General features: G+C 43.2%; 1 protein-coding gene across 10 annotated transcripts in view; it reads left to right on the top strand.

Annotated features, from left to right (window-relative positions):
• LOC137371193 (CRACD-like protein) overlaps positions 1-18674 on the top strand; it is a 250581-nt gene that overhangs the window by 178250 nt on the left and 53657 nt on the right. For 9 of the 10 annotated variants that reach the window (XM_068033333.1, XM_068033335.1, XM_068033334.1 and 6 more), the window contains 2 exons: positions 2852-2990; positions 12203-12364. In XM_068033333.1, the coding sequence (XP_067889434.1) occupies positions 2852-2990; positions 12203-12364 (301 nt within the window). The remainder of the gene's footprint in view (positions 1-2851; positions 2991-12202; positions 12365-18674) is intronic. The other variant, XM_068033339.1, reaches the window with a different exon arrangement.

Below are 18674 nucleotides of genomic sequence, written 5' to 3'. Positions count from 1 at the left end.
CATGCAAAAAAAAGAGAAAATTTTAGATATAATAGTCTCTTTCATTATCCCTCCAGTTGAAATCACTTTTGCATTTGCAATTTTTAAATGATGGTACTTACCAATGATTATATGCAATTGTTCTGCTTTAATCTAGTTGGACTACTTGCATAAATTGCATGAAGCATGTGCTGTTCTTTATTTAAAAATGTGTTACTGAACAAATGCCCTTTTTCTCCAAAGTGGAAAGGATATGTCTCCTATTTCTACTTTCCCCTTCTAACTCCTGCATGCTGAAAATCATATAGATTGTCATGTGTTTTCATTCAGTTGCTCTGTAATGTAAAGGGGCAATCGATGGTCACTTACTGAACACGTGCTGAAATTTATATACTTGCACAAGTGGTAAATTAATCTAATTTTTCAAATGTGCTTCAACATTATATTAATTTAATTTGCTCAGAGTAGGTTCAGTTTACTGGAATACTTAGAAAATGTATTCCAGTAAACTGAACCTTCTTTTTCTTTTGGGCCTCCTTATCTCGAGAGACAATGGATACGCGCCTGGAGGTGGTCAGTGGTTTGTGACATGCTGTTCTCCCTTCGTCAGATACAGGAGAAATGCCGCGAACTACAGATGCCCCTCTACATTGCTTTCATTGATCTCACCAAAGCCTTTGACCTCGTCAGCAGACGTGGTCTCTTCAGACTACTAGAAAAGATCGGATGTCCACCAAAGCTACTAAGTATCATCACCTCATTCCATGACAATATGAAAGGCACAATTCAACGTGGTGGCTCCTCATCAGAGCCCTTTCCTATCCTGAGTGGCGTGAAACAGGGCTGTGTTCTCGCACCCACACTTTTTGGGATTTTCTTCTCCCTGCTACTTTCACATGCGTTCAGGTTCTCTGAAGAAGGAATTTTCCTCCACACAAGATCAGGGGGCAGGTTGTTCAATCTTGCCCGTCTAAGAGCGAAGTCCAAAGTACGGAAAGTCCTCATCAGGGAACTCCTCTTTGCTGACGATGCTGCTTTAACATCTCACACTGAAGAGTGCCTGCAGAGTCTCATCGACAGGTTTGCGTCTGCCTGCAATGAATTTAGCCTAACCATCAGCCTCAAGAAAACGAACATCATGGGGCAGGACGTCAGAAATGCTCCATCCATCAATATTGGCGACCACGCTCTGGAAGTGGTTCAAGAGTTCACCTACCTAGGCTCAACTATCACCAGTAACCTGTCTCTAGATGCAGAAATCAACAAGCGCATGGGTAAGGCTTCCACTGCTATGTCCAGACTGGCCAAGAGAGTGTGGGAAAATGGCGCACTGACACAGAACACAAAAGTCCGAGTGTATCAGGCCTGTGTCCTCAGTACCTTGCTCTATGGCAGCGAGGCCTGGACAGCGTATGCCAGCCAAGAGCGACGTCTCAATTCATTCCATCTTCGCTGCCTCCGGAGAATCCTTGGCATCAGGTGGCAGGACCGTATCTCCAACACAGAAGTCCTCGAGGTGGCCAACATCCCCAGCTTGTACACACTACTGAGTCAGCGGCGCTTGAGATGGCTTGGCCATGTGAGCCGCATGGAAGATGGCAGGATCCCCAAAGACACATTGTACAGCAAGCTCGCCACTGGTATCAGACCCACTGGCCGTCCACGTCTCCGCTTTAAAGACGTCTGCAAACGCGACATGAAATCCTGTGACATTGATCACAAGTCGTGGGAGTCAGTTGCCAGCATTCGCCAGAGCTGGCGGGCATCCATAAAGACAGGGCTAAAATGTGGTGAGTCGAAGAGACTTAGTAGTTGGCAGGAAAAAAGACAGAGGCGCAAGGGGAGAGCCAACTGTGCAACAGCCCCGACAAACAAATTTCTCTGCAGCACCTGTGGAAGAGACTGTCACTCTAGAATTGGCCTTTATAGCCACTCCAGGCGCTGCTTCACAAACCACTGACCACCTCCAGGTGCGTATCCATTGTCTCTCGAGATAAGGAGGCCCAAAAGAAAAAGAAGGTTCAGTTTACTGGAATACTTAGAAAATGTGGAGTAATGCCATAATATGAACAAAGTAATTAAAATGAATATAAAATAGCTGAATATGCAAAACCTATGGCTGTGTCTCTGAAAATAGTTTGTTCTAATGTATTGAGAAAGAGTTGTTAATGCTGGAAACAGCCATTGTTCTGTGACCTGCTGTTTTCTTGAGATTACAGCACTTCCCTGGAGTCTTTCCTGGTGCTTTATTGTGTGGAAAACTTGCTCAGTATGACTTCTCTTCAAATCTCCTGGAGTTGCAAAGTTTCCTCCTGGGAGTGGTTAAAACGCCTGGAAGGTATCCTGTGGCACCTCAGGACAATGTTGTGGATAAAGAAGGCTCTCCCTCATTGTACTGCCACTGGGTTCTGTCGAAGTCTGAATGAACTGTCATGGGAGCAATTAAGAGCAAACAAAAGCAGAATCATTTTTATTTTCTTTTAAACTTGGAGGTTTTATCATTTTGTGCTCTTGTTGTGCATTCTGCTAATTATGATACCCATATTAATTTTTGAGAGTTTCTTACAATATTTTGATTTCCAATACAAGAATAGAACAACTTCTGGGTTTAAGCCCCCTGTTCTCCAAATGTGTTCAAAGAACTCACAGTAAAGAGAGATAAACATTGAGTTCTTGCTTATCTTTAAATGTTTAGTGACATGTAACATGTCCTAATGTTCTGATGTTGAATTCCCATAATACAGTACAATTTCTGGTGACCACTATATATGTTGGTAATGGAACAAATTATCTCAACACAACATTGTTGACTCTTTGCTAAGCTACAACATATGGTCTCTGGTACAGCAGTCTTGTTTGTTTCCTCTTGTAGTGCTTATAGAAGTATCTTGGGAACCAGAGCACTGTCACACGACAGCATCTTCATCCCAGACACATCTGTGCAACAACCTGTTAAGCCTGTACGAGTGTTTTCTCAGGAGAGTGTATCTGGACCTATCAGAGCTTTACAGGTAATGAACACGTAATATCCGTGTGCAAATGTGCGCTATCATCTGGTTAGTTAAATGCTATTTAATTTTTTTAAGCTCGTCCAAGTGGCCATATTCCATTGTGGGTCTAGACAGCAAGTGTCAGTACATTGCTTCGTGGGGCATTGCAGAAGAGTCCTTGCCTGATGTCCTCCCACATGTCCTTTCTATCAAGGGTTACTGGATAATTGTTAGGAATAGGAGTGTGTTTATTGTGTAAATTTCAGTGAAAGCCATATTGCAACAGAAGCTTTTTAGCTTGATTCAAACAATACTACTACTCCCTGTGTAATAGTTACAGTACCACTGCGGAGGTATAACTTGATACCAAGCACTTTTGATAATCCTACCATATTCATTTCCCATTTACCACAATCGGAATTTCTGAGCATGGAGTGAACTGTAATTCGAGCCAAGGGCAAGTGGGTGTCCAACAATGGAGTTCAACTCTGAGCAAGAGACAGTTTACTCACAGTAGTTATTTGGTGCCGTGATTATTATGTCAATATTAATCCTTATCATGGCAGACCTACTTCCCAGTAATGTCATCCTTCTGTTACTGCATTATATTCAGCTTGCAAACAAAAAGCCATACAAGCAGTGCCAATATTCAGGTTGGGAAAAAAGAAAGCACAATCTCTTGCCCTACATGAGAGGAACAGGGGCATCACTGCAATTACATTATTTGTCATGGCCCTTATTGACAATTTTCTTTTGACATAATTTCCCAAAACATTTACTTACGAACTTCTTGCCACCTGACATTTCTCCTGGGATCATGTTTATTGACAGAGTTAGGAGCTCGCCATGCTGATGTCCTGTGGGTAAAATGGCTGAGACGTTGCATAAGATTATTTCAAATTCAGACTGAAGGATTACTTGAGATGCAAAAGGACTTGCGATAAAAGAAGTCTGATTTTTGTCTTTATAAATCATTGCACATGTAATGGTTTGTAGTCTGAAAATTACCGTAACAATCGCACAATATTAACCCTGCCTTCCATAACAGAGCTTATAAATCAAGCATCATGCAGGGGTGAAGAAACAGCACTGACGAAAGGATAATGACCCCGTCTCTCTATCACCAGGTATCTAGGAGTGAAACAAACCATGCCTTACCCCCAAAACCAAAAAACATTTGGCTTAGATTGTGCTGTGGCACGGGTGTCTGCTGATAGTTGGACTTGTCCTTGCACGTTTATATTTTTTAATTTTTTTGCGCTGCATGTTGCTGAAAGTGCGAGCTGATAACAGCACAGGGACGGAACCCAGGAATTTAGGACCTGATGCACAGGGCAAGCAACTGTGAAACTCCTTACTGGCCTCGAAGAAAACCTCGCTCAGAGATCTAGCAATCTCTGTGGCGAGAAATTTCACCTCTCCCGCCCTGCGGTGATATTGCAACTGATTGCAGTACTCTTTACTGGGGATTCATAATGTGGAGCTGCAGTGATGTTATTAAGCTGTCCAAGTAGCCAATCACGTTAAAAGATTTTCGCAGATACCAAACCAGGAAAGGAAAAGAAGTGAAATAAAAATTACTTTTAACATTTTTTACATAAAAAATTAAAGATTGGGGCATACACAGGGGTGAAGGTTAAATATTGTGAAGAAGCTTTTCTTAAAAAAATTAATTATTAAAAATTTATTTTAATTAGCAGATTTTTTAATCAAATGAGACATTTGTTACGACCAGGTGAGAAAGATGTCCAGGGGTCCCTTTTTGCCTTCAGCTGGTCTTCTTGTAACAGGGTTTAATTTTTAAACACACTGTGTTTTGAGCTCCCCCTTGGTGAATCCTTGTTCACCACTTTCCAATTATAAGGCAAAGAAAGTGAGGTGAGAGTGACTGCCCTTGACATCAAGGCAGCATTTAACCGTGTATGGCATCAAGGAGCCCTAGCAAAACTGCAGTCAATGGGAATCAGGGGGAAAACTCTCTGCTGGTTAGAGTCATACCTCGCACAATGGAAAATGGCTGTGGTTGTTGATCAATCATCTGAGCTCCAGGACATCACTGCAGGAGTTCCTCAGGGTAGTGACCTAGACCCAACTATCTTCAGCTGCTTCATCAATGACTTTCCTTCAATCATAAGGTTTAAAGTGGGGATGTTCACTGATGATTGCACAATGTTCAGCACTATTCACGACTCCTCAAATACTGAACCGTGTAGAAATTCAGCAAGACCTGGACAATATCCAGGCTTGGGCTGATAAGTGGCAAGTAACATTTGTGCCACACAGTGCCAGGCAATGACCATCTCCAACAAGAGAGAATCTAACCATCTCCCCTTGACATTCAATGGCATTACCATCACTGAATCCCCCACTATCAACATCCTAGGGGCTACCATTGACCAGAAACTGAATTGGAGTAGCCATATAAATACCGTGGCTACAAGAGCAGGTTAGAGGCTAGGAATCCTGAGGCGAATAACTCACCCCTTGACTCCCCAAAGCCTGTTCACCATCTACAAGGCACAAGTCAGGAGTGTGATGGAATGCTCTCCACTTGCCTGGATGGGTGCAGCTCCAGCAACACTCAAGAAGCTCGACACCATCCAGGACAAAGCAGCCCGCTTGATTGGCACCCCATCAACAAACATTCACACCCTCCACCACCGGCGCACAGTGGCAGCAGTGTGTACCATCTACAAGATGCACGGCAGCAATGCACCAAGGCTCCTTAGACAACACCTTCCAAATTCACGACCTCTACCACCTCGAATGACAAGAGCAGCAGATGCATGGGAACATCACCACCTGAAAGTTCCCATCCAAGTCACACCATCCTGACTTGGAACTATATCGCCGTTCCTTCACTGTCGCTGGGTCAAAATCCTGGAACTCCCTTCCTAACAGCACTGTTGGTGTACCTACCTCACATGGACTGCAGCAGTTCAAGAAAGCAGCTCACCACCACCTTTTCAAGGGCAATTAGGGATGGGCAATAAATGCTGGCATAGCCAGTGACTCCCACATCCCATGAATGAATAATAAAAAAACAGGCTTTCTTGGGTTTAAAGAAGAAACGTGAAATTTTATTAAACTTAAACTCTAATTCGGTTAATGCCTACGAATACATGCAGCGCACCACGCTAGCATGCATACGCGATACGCACATGCAAATAGAGACAGAAAAGAACATAAGAAAAGTAGTGGAGAGGTTTGAGGCAATCTCTGAAGAGACTTTTTTTTTTACTGTGCTTCTAGCTCGCTGTAGAGTGCTTGATTGTAGGTCGTCTTGCTTTTCGTTGGGGCCCAGTATTCTTCTTAAACCTTGTTCACTGTAGGAGACTTTTCTTTCGTGGGTCAGTGGTTTCCGAAGCTGGTGAGAGCGAAATGAGAGCAGACAGGAGAGAGGTCTTTTCAGTCCAGGAGCAAACAGCTTTCTGAGTTTTAAAACTCTGTAGCAAGTACAAGTTCAAAAAAACTCCAACAGCCAGTTAATCACGTGACTAAACTGGTCTCACCACGTCTTCTGTGTATTGGAGGAGCAGGGACTGGTTCCTAGTATGCAAAAAAGGTCTTTCTGGTGAGCGTCCTGGCAATTCCTTGTGATGGGCCCTCTTCTTCCCAGCAACAATTTTAAGTTTTAATGTTCATGCGGCGAAATATGTGTCTCATTCTTGGCAGGTGGGGGCCTGCATGACACATTTAGCAACACGTCATGAATATAAAATTATTTTTCAAAGACAGTTCTGTTGTTTAGCAATAGTTATGACTCACTCCATCATTAAAAACACAGTTACGCTTAATTGAACAAGGTGTAACTTTTTATGGGGTTTCTATCAGCGATGTGAGAGCGGAAAGGAGGAAGTTCTTGCTGATTTCAGCGATTGCCGGCTCTGGAGGGAAGGGCAGGGTGAGGGTCCCAGCACAGCCTGCATCACAGTACTGAGTCACAGACTCACAGTCACAGGCAGCAATATCAGGATAGCCACACTAGTCTGCACATGCGCTAAATCCTGAAGTTGTGGTCAGTTTCAGAGGGCTAATGGTGAACCATGACATCAAAAACGCTGCAGAATCCAAGCCATTGTGAAATTAACAGCCACTTAGAAGGAAGTGTAAATTAGAGTGGGTGTATGCAATGTCAAATCAGATACAGAAAAATAAATAGAGGGAAAGAAAGATTAGATTAAGGGAGAGAGAGAAAAGAGACAGAAATGAGAAGTACAAAAAACATTGAAATTTTATATTTTTTAAATCTCCAGCAACAATTAATGCCTGAAGGAATGAGACTTCAAAATTGTCACAGTTAATTTTCAGTGTTAGATAGGTTGGCAGGGATTAATATTTACCTTGTTATTCAAAGGATATTTGGTGTTGAAGTAATGAGACTTAACTTGCTGTGGCAAGTTTCGTTTGTGTCTACCGTGTAAATGCTGCAACTTCACAACATCCAAAGAATGTCAATGGTGAGCCAGACACTGAGTTATCATTATTGTGAAGCTAACAGCAGAGCATTGTATTTCAGACAGCAACCTTTGGATATTTGCATTTAACCACGCATCTGCCCTTCGCCTGAAGTTGCTGTAGCATTTGCGCCTAAATGACAGTAAGCACCATTAGCATCACCGTTATTTTGAGAGCAAAAATGGCCCATTGTACATGGCTATCTCTAGTATACAGTGCTATCAGATTCCATATTTCACAATACTAAAAGACTAATATTAATATCTGTACCTTCTATATGAGCAGAGCATTAAACAGAGGCAAACAGACTCTCAGTGATTAAATCAATAAGTCGCTAAAAACAAATGGATGAATCAGTACACCTAAGTCTACCTAGTTCAGGGCTGCTAATGTTGTTCCACCCAACATCAAATCTGCAGTTACTCAAAGTGCAGTAGAATATACAACCACAAATATTGTAATTTTTCTTCTAGCTGATGTGACCCAGTGCTCCATATAAATGCACCGATTGAAGTCACCATATTAAATGGAAGTGAACTTCCATGTTGACAGAGCACCTCTGTGTTGCAATTAGTAAATGTCTGGGAAGATTAATTGTGTGGGAGGCTGTGATGAGATCAGAAACAAGTCCTAGGCAAGCAGCTTGTGCAGGGTAATGAACTGATCTTTTGCTTTTACTGAGATAAACTCTTTATAAATGACATGAGCATTCCTCCTCACAATAACGGTTACAACATAAGGAGAGAGGGAGCTGAGGTTCAAATTTTGAACAGATTTCTTAAGGATGGGCATTAAATTCAGCCCGCAAACAACATTGAACCAAACTTTGCTTTATGCAAGATGATGTGATGTAAGCCATATTCAAAATGATCTCCCCAATTATCCTCCTATGTTCTGCTTCTCTGTCCACAGATGCTGCCAGACCTGCTGAGTATTTCCAGAACCTTCTGTTTTTATTTCAGATTTCCAGCATCCACCATATTTTGCTTTTAACCTCCTATGTTACTTGGCCCAGCGAACATTCCAGCATGTTTCCTGACTAGTCTGCAGATTGTAACAGGAATCATGGAAAGGTTAAGGCACAGAAAGAGGCCACTTGGCGCATTGTCTCTGTGCCAGCTGAGAAACGATCCACCCATTCTAATCCCACCTTCCAACATTTGGTCCGTAGCCCTGCAGATTACGGCACTTACAGTATATATCCAGACTCCTTTTGATGAGTTGAGGGTTTCTGCCTCAACTACCCTTTCAGGCAGTGAGTTTCAGACCCCCACTACCCTCCAGGTGAAAAAAGCTTTTCCTCATCTCTCCTATAATAATTCTACCAATCACTTTAAATCTATGCCCCCTCGTCACTGACCTCTCTGCGAAGGTGAATAGTCCCTTCACCTCCACTCTATCCAGGCCCCTCAAAGTTTTGTACATTTCAATCAGATCTCCCCTCAGCCTTCGCTGTTCCAAGGAGAACAACCCCAGCCTATCCAATCTTTCCTCATAGCCACATTTTTCCAGTCCCGGCAACATCCTCATAAATCTCCTCTGTACCCTCTCTCTTGCAATTACATCCTGCCTGTAATGAGGTGACCAGAACTGCACTAATTATTTAAGTTGTGGCCTAACCAATGAGTTATACTGTTCCAGCATAGCCTCCCTGCTCTTATATTCTATACCTCGGCTAATAAAGGAAAGGATTCCATATGCCTCCTTTCAATGAGAAAGACCTTGGATATCATCACCTAGTAAAAATCTGTCAATTTCATGTCTTGAAAGTGTTAGTAGACCAAGTATCTCAGTTGTGACTGCAGAGGATATCCTCCATCCCCCTAAATTACTGAATTCCCCTTAACTACAACCTTTCTATTCTATTCCGCTCCTCTCGTCACCACCACCCCCCGCCCCCATAATGCTCCCACCTTGAGCTTGGACAATTTCCAATTCCATGGTGCCTTGGTTAGCCTTCTGGCCCCCCCACTAGACCCACAGTCTTTTTCCTTATTGCCACAGGAACATCATAACATATTGGACAGGACCAGATTCTGGGGTTCTGCCTCCACTCAATACCCTCTATGCAGCTGACTGTCAGTCAAACTTTCCTCTGCCTGTACCTGTATCTCTGTGTTCAGGGACAAACACTCCAGATATTCCTCCCCCTCCCTTATGCTGTGAGCTGGAGTGACTCAAGACAGTCAGTACGCACAGGTGTGATCGTCTGGGACAGTCTCACTGTCCACAGGTTCCCAGATTTTGCAGTCCTGACACATTGGCCGGGACTTTATCCAGGCAACGGGATCTCAACCTCCGGCAAAACGCCGCCGAGAATCCCGCATTGCCCCTTCTGTGGAAAACCCACTGAATCAAGTTCCAATTGGGCAGCGGCGGACCTTCCACGGGATCAAGGACCCCAGTGATGGAAGCCCCACCCTCTAAGAGCTGCTGGCCAGTCAGAGGCCAACAGCTCTTTAACTGAGCAGTGCCAACGCAGAGGTGGTGGCTGATGCCAGTAGAGTACGCATCCGAGGTCTAGCAGCGGTGCTGGACCCAGGACATAGGTAGTTCAGGGTGGGAGAGGCCTTGCGGGGTGGAGGTCATGGAGGATAGGGGTGTAGAGGGGTTCAGCGGCAAAGGTGGGGGACTGGCTCTCATTGGGCACCACGCCCTTCCCAATGCCAGGTTCCTCGTTCAGGCACTGTGCCTTTTAATGAGGGACATTGCCCCCGCTCCCCCCCCCTCCCCCCCGGAGCCAACAAGCAACTGCACAGTTTTTCTTGCCGTGTTTCCTGTGCGGCAACAGGCTCACCCACCACTTGGCTAATTGTGGTGGTGGTGGGATGAGGCCCTTAATTGGGCATTAATTGCCCTCTTAAGGGCCTTAATTGGCAGCAGGGCAAGAAGGCCATTCACAGACCTTCCCACCCCGGACTTAATTTCGGCGGTGACAGAGTGGTGGCAGGGTACCCCCTCCCCTGCCCCAAACCCTGCACAACCATCCCTCCCGATTATATGCTCTCCCCAACTCCAAACCTGCCTCAGGGAGAGCATTAAATTTCCCCCATTGTCTGTGCTGCCATTATCTATTCTATATTTATTTATTTATTTATTTATTGAACACCAATTATTTATTTATTTCCAGAGCTAACTGATTCACCTTTATTACTAAATTATAATTATTAAATGGATTTAGATTTATTTCTTTTAGTTACCTTTATTGCTCAGGTTAGTTTATCTGGCCTATTCTTTTCTCTTTTTTTTATATCAGTTTCTACTTATTTAATTCTTATTACTTACAGCTAATCATTAGATTTTTGCCCTTTCTCTTTTTTTTTAGTAGCCCCTTCATCTACCATAATTATTAAGTGGAAATGTATGAGTAAATAATTGAACACTTCATTTTTGCTCCTCAGTAAATTTACTTAGGACCTCCATTCTCCTCTGCACCTAATTATCACTCTCACCAAAAGTTCCATTTTTTTAATTCATTTGTGGGACGTTGGCGTCACTGGGTAGGCCAGCATTTATTTCCCATCCCTAACTGCCCTTGAACTGAGTGGCTTGCTAGGCCATTTCAGAGGGCATTTTAAGAGTCACGTGTAGGTCAGACCAGGTAAGGACAGCAGATTTCCTTCCCTAAAGAACATTAATGAACCAGATGGGTTTTTACAACAATCAACAATGGTTTCATGGCCATCATTAGACAAGCTTTTTAATTCCCAGATTAACTGAATTCCAATTTCACCATCTGCCATGGTGGGATTCAAACCGATATCCCCAGAGCAGTAGCCTGGGCCTCTGGGTTACTAGTCCAGTGACATTACCACTACGCTATCATGCTCACTCTGTTTCCGGCTCACTCTGCTGAACTCCCAACTCCAGACTGAAAGCCTGTTCCCTACTCTGTATTTCAATACGTTCTCAGAATGTCGGCAACACTAACTAGGCTGCATTTATTGCCCATCCGTAGTTTTCCTGAGAAGGTGGTTCTGGGCCTTCTCTTTGAACTGCTGCAGTCTTTGCGGCAATGGTGCTCCTGCATTGGTGCTGGGTAGGGATGGCTGTTGAACAACTGAAAAAGAATTACTGCAGTGAGCTCACTGTTTCTGGTTTTGCCAACTCTGATTTGTATCTGGATTGCTGTCCAAAATGAAGTAATTATTTGAACGCTCAGGTTGAGACCGGAAGCCGCATCATGTATGATCTGCTTAGAACTAAAATGATCACAGCCCACTTCAGCATATTGCTACAAAATGAAATGTTATCTCCAATGGTCTGTGCATTTTCATTCGGAATTCCAGAGACAATAAACCAAGCATATCATGAGGAATGGAAACTTGGTTATCTCAGAGGTTCAAAGGTCTTTCTCATTAACCTTCATGATTGCTCTGCAGTTATGTGCATGATGTTTAACACTTGATCAAACCTCCCCACTTGCTCAAATCTGCATAAGTGAGAACTTCCAAACCAAGACATTAAATGCCGTTTTAACATTCATGAACTGCATGTACTTTCTTTACACTGAATCTGCCTCTACTCATACCCTATCCTTGACCCACTGTCACTGAACATAAAAATGACAATGCTGTTATTGGAGACCATTCACTTTGAGCAGTTTTATGTCAGGGCAGGCCTATGATTGATTAGGTTTCACATGCAACTGACTGTAACTGATTAAAAGATGCTTTCAAGAGTAGTGAATAGCAATAGGCCAGTCAGTGTCCTCACTGATAATCTAATATTATTCATAAAAAAACTATATAAATTCCTTTTTCTATTTCTTGCAGTTAAAAGTGCAACAAAATATTAAACTGGGACCACCTCCATTGTCGATTCCAGCAAAGAGGATGGAAGATACTGGTGCGAGTTCTGAAGATGATGGATTACCCCGGAGTCCTCCAGAAAGCTCCCCTCTGCATGAAGTCTTAGCACGTAGCTATTTAGCCAAGGTACAGAGCTCTCAAAGTCAGATTACAGTAATAATTGGAATTGCAATAACCAGCCAGCTAAGCAGTGACTACTTGATCCAGTACTCCCAAAGGGAAACACAGCTTTCAGGGACCTCATCTCAGGAAATCAGGAGCTGTATGCATCATTCCTAACTGGAAAGACCAGATCATGGAATCGCTCCTTTTCTCCAGTGTTTAATCACAAGAAATTGAGTCGTGTACCTTTGGAACTGCACCCCAGTAAGGAGTCAATGGGGGTCATTTTGGGCTTAGATAATAGCGTACAATAGGTGATTTCGGATCAACTGCCTGTTACACATGTGATTTTCATTGTCAAAAATGAGGAGCTATGTATAACAGATGGCTGATCCCATATAGCACATTTTACAGTGTCAACCAAAATGCATTTGTCTTTAAAACCTCACAAAGTTGGATCTTGGACAGTTAACACACAATGCTAGAGAATGGTACAATCTGGATAAACATCCATGAACCTTTACAACTCTCAACAGACACTCCAAATTTAAACATAAAAATGAAAATTCACAACATGCCCATTTCAAAAAGAGAAATGACAGATTTGGATAGAAATTTTTCATGAGAACAAAAGGTCTCGATTTACATCATTAACTCATCTTTTCTCTTGTCAGGTACTGACAGCTGCTTTGCATTTCTGGCATTTTTCTTTTCATGAGAATATGGTTAACATGTTGCAAAATAACAGGGAAGAAGCTACTGTACATCATATTATGATTTGCTAAATATTTTCTTGCTGCAACACACTCTAGCTCATCAATTCTCTCTAGTTCCTATCCACCCAGAAGATTGTGTGTTTCCATGTCCTGTTATTTAAGTGCATTTCATTTGCAACTAACATATTATTTCATTTACCCTTAAAAATTTGTTACTTTCTAATTTCAGTAAAAGAAAAACAAACTTTCCTATTGGCTTGTAATATTGATCTATTAAGTTGCAACTCATGAAGGTGGAATTTTCAAATGCATGATACCAGTGAGGAGCCTTGGTTGTCCATGTCGGGAAATCACAGGGTTTTTTTTAATCCATTCATGGGATGTGGGTGTCGCAGGCTAGGCCAGCATTTATTGTCCATCCCTAATTGCGCTTGAACAGAGTGGCCATTTCAGACAGCATTTAAGAGTCAGCCACATTGCTGAGAGTCTGGAGTCAGATGTAGGCCAGACCAGGTGAGGATGGCAGATTTCCTTCCCTAAAGGACGTTAGTGAACCAGATGGGTTTTTACAACAATCAACAATGGTTTCATAGTCACCATTAGACTAGCTTTTTAATTCCGGATTGTTTTATTAATTGAAATCAAATTTCACCATCTGCCATGGTGGGATTTGAACCCAGAGCATTAGCATGTGCCTCTGGTTACTAGTCCAATGACACTACCACTATGCCACCGGCTCCCCCCAGGGGTGTACTTTAATCACTGAATACCATGATTTAGGAATAAGTCATAGCGTCATTATGGCACAGAAAGAGGCAATTAGGCCCGTCGAGTCCATGCCAGCTCGTGGTAGAGCAATCCAGTCAGTCCCATTCACCTGCTCTATCCCTGTAGCCCTGCAAGTTTATTTCCCTCAAGCGCCCATCCAATTTCCTTTTCAAATTATTGATTGTCTCCGCTTCCACCACCCTCATGGGCAGCAAGTTCCAGCTCATTACCACTCGCTGCCTTTTAAAAAAAAAATACTTCTGCCTCACGTCTCCAAGAGTGGCTTGGTAGCACCACTACTGACTGAGCTGGCCAAGTCCTAAAGGACATAGCTGCTAGACTGAGTCTGCAACAGGTGGTGAGGGAGCCAGCAAGAGGAAAAAGCCTACTTGTACTCATTCTTACCAATCTACCTGTCATAGATGCATCTGTCCATGACAGTAATAGTAGGAGTGACCACCACACAGTCCTTGGGGAGATGAAGTCCTGTCTTCACATTGAGGATACTCTCCATCATGTTGTGTGGCACTATCATCATGCTAAATGGGATAGATTTCAAACCGATCTAGCAACTCAAAATTGGCCATCCATGCAGTGCTGCCATCAGCAGCAGCAGAATTGTATTCAATCATAATCTATAACCTCATGGCCCGGCATATCCCACACTCTACCATCAACCTGGGTGATCAACCCTGGTTCAATGAAGAGTACAGGAGGGCATGTCAGGAGCAGCACCAGGCATACCTAAAAAATGAGATGTCAACCTGGTGAAGTTGCAACACAGGACTACATGCATGCCAAACAGCATAAGCAGCATGCGATAGACAGAGCTAAGCAATCCCACAACCAACAGATCAGATCTAAGCTCTGCAGTCCTGCCACATCCAGTCATGAGTGGTGGTGAACAATTAAACGACTAACAGGAGGAGGAGGCTCCACAAATACCCCCATCCTCAGTGATGGGGCAGCCCAGAACATCAATGCAAAAGATAAGGCTGAAGCATTTGCATTCATCTGCAATCAGAAGTGCCAAGTGGATGATATATCTCAGCTGCTTCCTGAGGTCCCCTGCTTCACAGATGCCAGTCATCAGCTAATTCGATTTCCTCCACATGAAGGCACTGAAGGCTGAAAGCACTGGATACTGCAAAGGCTATGGGCCTTGACAACATTCCGGCAATAGTACTGATGACCTGTGCTCCAGAGCTTGCCACACCCCTAGCCAAGCTGTTCCAGTACAGCTACAGCACTGGCATCTTCCCAACAATGTGAAAAAATGTCTAAGTATGTCCTGTGCACGCAAAAAAAGGTAAATCGAAACCAGACAATTACCACCCCATCATTCTACTCTTGATAATCAGTAAAGTGATGGAAGATGTCATTGACAGTGCTATCAAGTGGCACTTACTCAGCAATAAACTGCTCAGTGATGCTCAGTTTGGGTTCCGCCAGGGCCACTCAGCTCCTGACCTTGTTACAGGCTTGGTCCAAACATGGACAAAAGACATGAACTCAAGGTGAGGTGACATCAAGGCAGCATTTGACCAAGTGTGGCATCAAGGAGCCCTAGCAAAACTGGAGTCATTGGGAATCGGGGGATAACTCTCCATTGGTTGGAGTCATACCTAGCACAAAGGTTGTGGTTGTTGGAGGCCAATCATCTCAGTCCCAGGACATCTCTGCAGGTGTTACTCAGGGTAGTGTCCTTGGCTCAACCATTTTCAGCTGCTTTGATGACCGTCCCTCCATCATAAGGTCAGAAGTGAGGATGTTCACTGATGATTACTCAATGTTCAACACCATCTCACGACTCCTCAGATACTGAAGCAGTCCATGTCCATATGCACAAGACCTGGACAACATTCAGGCTTGGGTTGATAAGTGGCAAGTTACATTTGTGCCACACAGGTGCCAGCCAATGACCATCTCCAACCAGAGGAATTTAACCACCTCCCCTTGACATTCAATAGCATTACCATCACTGAATCCCCCACCATCAGCATCCTGCGGGTTACCATTGACCAGAAACTGAATTGGACCAGCCCTATAAGTACTGAAGCTACAAGAGCAGGGAATTCTGTGGTGAGTAACTCACCTCATGACTTCCTAAAGCCTGTCCACCATCTACAAGGCAGAAATCAGGAGTGTGATGGAGTACTCTCCACTTGCCTGGATGAGTGCAGCTCCAACAATACTAAAGAAGCTATACACCATCCAGGATAAAGCAGCCTGCTTGATTGGTACCCCATCCACCACCATGAACATTCACTCTCTCTACCATTGGTGCACAGTGGCAGCACCTAGAAGGACAAGGGCAGCAGATGCTTGGGAACACCACCACATGCAAGTTCTCCTCCAAGCCACACACCGTCCTGACTTGGAACTATATCGCCGTTCCTTCACTATCACTGGGTCAAAATCCTGGAACTCCCTTCCTAACAGCACTGTGGGTGTATCTATACCACATGGATTACAGCAGTTCAAGAAGGCAGCTCATCACCTCCTTCTCAAGGGCAATTAGTGATGGGCAATAAATGCTGTCCTAGCCAAAGATGCCCACATCCCATGGAAGAATTAAAAAAATCCCCCTGCATCTCTTGCTCCAAACCTTAAATCAGTGTTCCCTAATCCTAGAACTATCAGCTAATGGGAAATGCATTTCTTGTCTTCCTTATCTAGCCTGTCAGATCTCTTTCAATGACCTTTGCTCCAAGCAGAACAAATCCAGCTTCTCCAATTTATCTTTAGCTAAAATCTCTCATCACTAGAATCATTCTAATAAATCTCCTCTGCACCCTCCCAAGGACCCTCGCATCCTTCCTAAAGTGTTATGACCAGAACTGGATGCATTGCTCTAGTTGTGGCCTCACCAGAGCTTTATAAAAGTTCAGCATAACTTCCCTGCTTTTTTTTATTTAGTACCTCTATTTGCAAAGTGCAAGATTCCAGATGCTTTGCTAACTACTCTCTGAATATGTCCTGCCACTTTCAAAGACCTATGCACATGCATCCCCAGCTCTGTCTGTGCTATTAAGTATATATTGCCTCTCCTTTTCTCTTCTGGCAAAATGCATCACCTCACACTTCACCGCATTAAATTCCATCTGCCACTTGTCTGCCCATTCTGCTAGTCTATCCATGTCCTGTTGCAGTCGAGTAGCATCAACCCCACTGTTTGCAACACCCCAGACTCGAATATAACAGTGAACATTAACACCCCCAGACCCAAACATAACAGCGAACATTAACACCCCCGGACCCCAAGATAAAATGTTGAACATTATCCCCCCAGTCCCAAATACAAAACAGTGAATATTACCACCCCAAGATCTGAATATAAAACAGTGAACATTATTCCCCCAGACCTAAATATAAAACAGTGAACATTATCCCCCCAGACCCAAATATAAAACAGTGAACATTATCCCCCCAGACCCAAATATAAAACAGTGAACATTATCCCCCCAGACCCAAATATAAAACAGTGAACATTATCCCCCCAGACCCAAATATAAAACAGTGAACATTATCCCCCCAGACCCAAATATAAAACAGTGAACATTATCCCCCCAGACCTAAATATAAAACAGTGAACATTATCCCCCCAGACCTAAATATAAAACAGTGAACATTATCCCCCCAGACCTAAATATAAAACAGTGAACATTATCCCCCCAGACCTAAATATAAAACAGTGAACATTATCCCCCCAGACCCAAATATAAAACAGTGAACATTATCCCCCCGAGACCCAAATAGAAAACAGTGAACATTATCCCCCCAGACCTAAATATAAAACAGTGAACATTATCCCCCCAGACCCAAATATAAAACAGTGAACATTATCCCCCCGAGACCCAAATAGAAAACAGTGAACATTATCCCCCCAGACCTAAATATAAAACAGTGAACATTATCCCCCCAGACCTAAATATAAAACAGTGAACATTATCCCCCCAGACCTAAATATAAAACAGTGAACATTATCCCCCCAGACCCAAATATAAAACAGTGAACATTATCCCCCCGAGACCCAAATAGAAAACAGTGAACATTATCCCCCCAGACCTAAATATAAAACAGTGAACATTATCCCCCCAGACCCAAATATAAAACAGTGAACATTATCCCCCCGAGACCCAAATAGAAAACAGTGAACATTATCCCCCCAGACCTAAATATAAAACAGTGAACATTATCCCCCCAGACCTAAATATAAAACAGTGAACATTATCCCCCCAGACCCAAATATAAAACAGTGAACATTATCCCCCCAGACCTAAATATAAAACAGTGAACATTATCCCCCCAGACCCAAATATAAAACAGTGAACATTATCCCCCCAGACCTAAATATAAAACAGTGAACATTATCCCCCCAGACCCAAATATAAAACAGTGAACATTATCCCCCCAGACCTAAATATAAAACAGTGAACATTATCCCCCCAGACCCAAATATAAAACAGTGAACATTATCCCCCCAGACCTAAATATAAAACAGTGAACATTATCCCCCCAGACCCAAATATAAAACAGTGAACATTATCCCCCCAGACCTAAATATAAAACAGTGAACATTATCCCCCCAGACCTAAATATAAAACAGTGAACATTATCCCCCCAGACCTAAATATAAAACAGTGAACATTATCCCCCCAGACCTAAATATAAAACAGTGAACATTATCCCCCCAGACCCAAATATAAAACAGTGAACATTATCCCCCCGAGACCCAAATAGAAAACAGTGAACATTATCCCCCCAGACCTAAATATAAAACAGTGAACATTATCCCCCCAGACCCAAATATAAAACAGTGAACATTATCCCCCCGAGACCCAAATAGA

This window comes from Heterodontus francisci, chromosome 6 (genome assembly GCF_036365525.1).
Source record: "Heterodontus francisci isolate sHetFra1 chromosome 6, sHetFra1.hap1, whole genome shotgun sequence".
NCBI classification, from domain to species: Eukaryota; Metazoa; Chordata; class Chondrichthyes; order Heterodontiformes; family Heterodontidae; genus Heterodontus; species Heterodontus francisci.
The sequence above is the reverse complement of the archived record's forward strand: the minus strand, read 5'-3'. Positions and strand labels throughout refer to the sequence as shown.